Below are 6753 nucleotides of genomic sequence, written 5' to 3'. Positions count from 1 at the left end.
AATTTTAAATAAAAAAAGTTTGTAAATTTTGGACATGTTTATTGTAACTTTTCAAAAAACAAAGAATACCAGAAATTATATTAAAATTAAAAGATACATTATGAGATCTAAACTGCTATTACTCGATTTTAAAATTGACTAGCAATAGTTCAAATCAAGGATAAAATATAAAAAATAAAGTGTTAGAAGCAAGCTAAGATTATATATTATTCTATAAATTACAATAAAATGGGCTCCCAAAATAAACTATAAGAAACATTAGGGGACATCAGAATCAGAATTTATTATTGTTTTTGATAATTACTTATTAGTTATTAATTTTATATTTTTAATATTAATGACTGATAATTAAATATAATAAATTTTAATGATTTTTTTAATATTTTTGATAAACTAAATATGATGTAAAAAGAGTTGAGTGTTAAAATTACATTCCTGATTCCTCTATCCTAAAACCAAGCCTATCATTGTCAAACAATCAAGTCAAACAAAAGTATCTAAAATATGAACCCAAAATAAAAAAGTATCTAAAATAAATTAATCATCCACTACGATTTTCATCTTATTGCTAATCTATTTATTTTATTTGTTAGTTGCTAAAAGCTGTGTAAACACAACCGAAGTTCAGGCGAACCTTCCAATGTTTCAAAACGAGTGTCCGAGTTTTCAAACCACACAACAACAATGGTCAACCAACACAAAAGCACACAAATATTGAAATATATATATATATATATATATATATATATATATATATATACACAAATATTCCACCGTATATCTAAAAACTTGATCAACAGTTATACTGTGTCCAATTTTTTCCTTCAACACTAGTTGCTTCTCCTTCTGCTCCTCCTCATCCTCCTCCTATGGCGAGCGCATACCAAGAGCAACTACCGGCATCACCAGACTGGCTAAACAAAGGCGACAACGCATGGCAGATGACGGCGGCGACACTCGTCGGCCTCCAAAGCATGCCGGGACTGGTTATACTCTACGCAAGCATAGTAAAGAAGAAATGGGCTGTCAATTCGGCTTTCATGGCTCTCTATGCTTTTGCAGCGGTTCTAATATGTTGGGTCCTTGTGTGCTATCGCATGGCCTTCGGTAAGAACCTTTCGCAAACATATACTTCAAAATTATCTGCATATGTAGTAAAAATTTGCTGCACTTAATTATTTATATTAAATTAATAATTAAAAATTATTATATAATAGAAACTTTATTATATTAAAATGTGAGTTTTTTTTTTTTAAAGATCTTACATAACTAACAATTTTTCTTGATATTATCTTTTTAAAATAATATTAATTAACTTTTTTTTCACGTTAAATGTGTTAGTCCCTAACACTATTCGTTTAATTTTTTTTATATTATAATTCCCTTTTTAATAGAAAATCCAAGTGTAGATTTTTTGATAATCAATTTTTATTTTTGCAGGTGACCAGCTTCTTCCATTTTGGGGGAAAGGAGCACCAGCACTAGGTCAAAAGTACCTAATAGGACAAGCCAAGGTTCCTGAAACCGCTCATTATTACAAAAATGGTAAACTTGAGAAGGCTATGGAGACACCCTTTTTCCCTATGGCTTCCATTGTGTATTTTCAGTTCACTTTTGCGGCAATAACAATGATCTTGCTGGCTGGTTCTGTTCTTGGGCGCATGAACATCAAGGCTTGGATGGCTTTTGTGCCTCTTTGGCTCATATTTTCTTACACTGTTGGTGCTTTCAGCCTCTGGGGTGGTGGCTTTCTTTATCACTGGGGTGTTATTGATTACTCAGGTGGCTATGTTATTCATCTTTCATCTGGAATTGCTGGATTCACTGCTGCTTATTGGGTAGGTACATCAACTACTTCAAACTTAATTAAGTTCCCATTATTGATGTTACTTCCTCTATCTCTTCACTTCCTTATTTAATATATAAAAAATAAGTCACATAAATATTTTTTTCATCCTTTAGTCTTTTCATTAATATTTTAATTCTCTAAGTTAGTTATCATTTATGAATGTCTTTTAATTATTAAAAATTTTTAAAGTATAGTATACTTCTGTTCTTTACATTTTTTGAAAATTTTTTAAAATATCTATAATATTTAATTTAATTTAATTTTGATGATAACATTTAATATATTTCAAATTCCGTCCTTCAATTAATTTTTTTATTAGACAAATGATTTTTTTTCAATATTATCCTATTGCATCATCATCCTCTCTCTTCCTCTTGTATATCATCGCCTATATATTCACCTCCATCCTATATATATATGATAATATTAGAAAACAAAAATATTTTGACTAATAAAAATTTTAAATTACAAAATAAAAAATATATATAAAGTGTCAGTAATAAAATTGAAATATTTAACGTTAGAAAGATTTTAAAATTATTCAAAATCTTAGAAAACAAAAATATATTTTACCTAATTTTTTATTACGTAAAAATTATTATTTGATAGGTAACTAATTTCTTCTGCATATAATTAGCTACCTATCATCTAATTTATTATTATTTCTTTGTTACGTGCGTTGCCACTTGCCGATACCTGATTATGTATTTACCTTTGGAAAAAGAATAATCATCATAAATCATAAAGTAAGATGAAAACTTATTACGAGTGTAATTAATTTCCTACGTTCATGCATCATATAATATTTGTATTAGCAACTTGGTTTATAATGATTAATTACCGTGGTGGCCACACCCACATGGGCACATAAATCACAATTAAGAAAGTTTTAATATTGTTGAATATTATTATGGGTGGGCAGGTTGGGCCAAGGCTGAAGAGTGATAGAGAAAGGTTCCCGCCAAACAACGTGCTACTTATGCTTGCGGGAGCAGGGTTGCTGTGGATGGGGTGGTCAGGGTTCAATGGAGGTGCACCGTACGCCGCAAACACAGCGTCGTCGATTGCTGTGTTGAACACTAACATCTGTGCGGCCACTAGCCTCCTTGTGTGGACCTCTCTTGATGTTTCTTTCTTTGGGAAGCCCTCTGTCGTTGGCGCTGTTCAGGGTATGATGACTGGACTTGTGTGCATCACTCCTGGTGCAGGTATACATTTACATCTGCATATGCATTGCGTTTCTTCTCCATTAATCACAAACTAATTGTTTCATATATAATGCAATTCAAGTTAATTAACTGAGGCTCATATAGTCATATTCAATCTAATGATAAAATTAAAATAATATTTTTTTAACTATTTAACAATATTTTTAATTAAAAAATAAAATTATATCATTTTAACTTTTATCAATATTTTTTAAACATTGCTAAAGTTATTTAGCCACTATAAATATCGTAATTAATTAATTATAGACAATATAAACTCAACCTTTAATTTTATACAATAATAAAACATATCAATGAAAAAAAGTGAACAACTAATATATATAATTATATATACTTCCTTGCAAATAGCAAGTGTGTTATGAACTTATGATACAATTTACATACAATTACTTAAAAATTTATAATAGTGACATAAGATTCCATTAGTATTAGACTATATATATGTAGATGCAGTATTTGTTGAAAAGAAAATAAATAAAATGATAATGGGGCCTTGAACACTTGCTTACACACACAGGGCTTGTGCAATCGTGGGCGGCTATAGTGATGGGAATGCTATCTGGAAGCATTCCGTGGGTCTCAATGATGATTCTTCACAAAAAGTCAAGCCTCCTTCAGAAGGTCTTCCTCCTCTTTAATTTCTCTCTTTTCTCTTCCAATAACACACTATTATTTCTCACCGTTAATTAAGCAAAAAGTTTAATTAGGTGTAGGGTCACGTTTATTTTTCTCATTTGTTATGCACGTGAATCTTTTAACTTTTAACACTTCATTCAATGATACAAGAAGCAAGCCAATAATATCATACGTCATTCAACTTCATCGTCAGCTCAATAGCACTCTAAGCTAAGGTTGAAACTTGAAAGGATAATCTGGAAACTTGAGTTTAATTTGTATGTGTTAATATTATAAAAAAAATAATTTTATATGATCATTCAATTAAATTAATGTATTTAAATATTTTTTTAAAAAATAAATAACAAAATTAGCTATTTATTTTTGTTAATATAATAATATATAAAAATTCTTTTATATTATCAATATATGAATATTAAATTTTAATAATAAAATAATAATTTACTTTATTTATAAAAAAATTTACTTTCATCTATAGATTATTAAATGTATTTAAATTTACTTGTTACAAAATTCTTTTTATATTTTATATTTTTCTCATTTATTTTAGTTATTAGTACTATATATTTATATTAGCTGGTGGGGTATTCCATTTTGTTTCTATCTCTTGGATTTTCGTGTTTGAATAGTTGACTTGGAATTTAGTCTGGTCTGTTAAATTTTCCATGGAGAATAGTTGCATTATTTTTATTAATTTATATGTAATTTGGGGGGTTCAGTTCACACATGCTATTATCATGTTTAAGTCTAATTGATTAATTCGTAAAATGGGTTCTACTTAACTATGGTGGTAGGCTGGTAGTTAATTAGACGGTTAATATAATATTTTATGTCACCAGTTTATACGGGCTGAACTATTTTAGTTGTTTTTTTTTTTTACAAAATTAATTGTTCATTTAAACAAAATTAGGAAATCAGCACTTTTATTAAAATTTGGCTAGTATTTAACCAAAAAAAAAAAAATTTCGCACTGTTAGATGAAATCACACACCATTAAAAATATCAATGATGACTAATTGATGATTATAAATCACAAAATTTGCTGATCCCTAATACTAACACTCCTCTTTAAAAAAATTATAATTGTATATAAGATATTTTGGATCATATATTCCTTAATTTATTATTGGAATAACAACAAAAGAGAATAATAAATAAATAAAATAATCAAGAAAGATGATCATTATTAATGGTAACTTTGTAAATTTTTTTTTTGTAATTTAATTTTAATACACATTTCAATCATGTTTCTAATATTGAATATGGTGGACAATTATCTGTAAATAAAGAGAGTATATGATAATATAAGAAGGTGAAGACCAACAAATAATTATGACTAGCAGTGCTAAATATGCATAGTTACTTTTGTACAAAAAAAAACATTAACCACAATATGATTTTTTAATCTATCTATAAGTATCTAGTTAATTTGTTTACCATATATGATGTGCATATTTATTCTATTTTTCTCCTTACACAATTAATTTTCAATATTATGTTCAGGTAGATGACACCCTAGGTGTATTTCATACACATGCAGTAGCTGGCCTATTGGGTGGGCTTCTCACAGGTCTCTTCGCAGAACCAACACTTTGCAACCTGCTACTACCGGTAACCAATTCAAGAGGTGCATTCTATGGTGGTAGTGGTGGTGTTCAGTTCCTAAAACAATTGGTTGCAGCATTGTTCGTAATTGGTTGGAACTTGGTCTCAACCACCATAATTCTTCTCGTCATCCAATTGTTCATACCTTTGAGGATGCCTGATGAGCAACTTGAGATTGGTGATGATGCTGTTCATGGTGAAGAAGCTTATGCACTTTGGGGTGATGGTGAAAAATATGATCCTACAAGGCATGGGACACAAAATAATAATGGCAATTCTTCTGTTTCACCTTATGTTAGTGGTGCAAGAGGTGTCACCATCAATTTGTGAGTAGTATAGTAGTGTTTTTTTAATCACAATTATTTTTGCATGATAGACATTTTGAAATTTTAATCATTTATTTCATAAGAATAGATGGTTAAAATATCTTTGTCTATATTTTCAGGTATTCAAAAAATACATATTGATGTTCTAATAATTTTAATAGTTGATCTTACAATTAAAATTATTAGAATACCAGTATTTCTAGAATACATGGATTTTTTTTTTTTGTTTAAGTGGTATGAGATGTAAATCTGTTGTAAGACTTTATTACCCTTCTCCTTTTCCTTTGAGCTAGGTATACTAAAACTGAAACGTCATAAAGTTATTAGTATTGACACTATAATTAGGTTTTCTCCATATTTAAGAGACAGAGAAGAGAGGCTCTACTCTACTAGTGTTGTAGCTGAGCGTTGAAGCTTTAATTTAATTTGTTCACTCAATTGTATAAAGTGGATCTGTATGAAATATCATAGGCAAATGATGCTAATTAATTTTGAGTGTGATGTAAGTAGAATTTTGATTTTCAGGAATGAAAATTTCTAGTTCAATGTCAACATGGTTATGATTTTTGTTCCTCTTGTCGTATAATTTACATTTGAAATAAAATAATGTCTATTACTTTTATAAATAAGCTTAACTATATATTATTATTTTTAATCACTGTATATTCCCAACTACTTTTAAAACCGGATTTAACTTTGATTCACTTTGTACACTATCATTAAGTAATTAGATTATATATATAAACCAAATCTTTTTTAGCTGATGATAGCAAGATTGATGTAATTTGCGATACAGAAAAAAAAAGAAGCTAATTTTATGATATAAGCTTTAATGTCATTCTCAAGGATGGTACTACAATTGTACTTCTGTCCAAAGCAATTGACTTTTGTATATATGGTGACATAAGATCAATTAAAGAGATTTAAAACACTACGAGAAAAAGTCTTACTCTAGATTATGATGACATAAGATTCTATTTAATACTTTCAATTTTGCGTCATAAAGGAGTACTTTAATTTTGTAATAAGTTATAAAGGAAAAACAATTATTTTTGTCTATGAACTTTATAAATGCCCAAGTTCAGAAAACCGGATCGGTCATCAAAAT

At 28.6% G+C, this 6753-nt stretch overlaps 1 protein-coding gene across 1 annotated transcript; it reads left to right on the top strand.

Annotated features, from left to right (window-relative positions):
- Window positions 1–476: 476 nt before the first annotated feature.
- Window positions 477–6197, top strand: LOC112797068 (ammonium transporter 2). Its single transcript, XM_025839827.2, has 5 exons — window positions 477–1107; window positions 1441–1838; window positions 2772–3057; window positions 3596–3699; window positions 5218–6197. Exons 1-5 carry the CDS (start codon window positions 870–872, stop codon window positions 5647–5649), a joined length of 1458 nt encoding a protein of 485 aa, XP_025695612.1. The 5' UTR covers window positions 477–869; the 3' UTR covers window positions 5650–6197.
- Window positions 6198–6753: the final 556 nt, after the last annotated feature.

This window comes from Arachis hypogaea, chromosome 4 (assembly GCF_003086295.3).
Source record: "Arachis hypogaea cultivar Tifrunner chromosome 4, arahy.Tifrunner.gnm2.J5K5, whole genome shotgun sequence".
Classification (NCBI taxonomy): Eukaryota; Viridiplantae; Streptophyta; class Magnoliopsida; order Fabales; family Fabaceae; genus Arachis; species Arachis hypogaea.
This window is presented reverse-complemented; position numbering and strand designations above follow the sequence as displayed.

Bases quoted from the DNA above. Each gene is read 5' to 3' on its own strand.
- LOC112797068 (XM_025839827.2), top strand. From the start codon at position 870: ATGGCGAGCGCATACCAAGAGCAACTACCGGCATCACCAGACTGGCTA. The intron at 1,839-2,771 runs GTAGGTACATCA...ATGGGTGGGCAG, and splicing joins GATTCACTGCTGCTTATTGG to GTTGGGCCAAGGCTGAAGAG. The intron at 3,700-5,217 runs GTCTTCCTCCTC...TATTATGTTCAG, and splicing joins AGTCAAGCCTCCTTCAGAAG to GTAGATGACACCCTAGGTGT.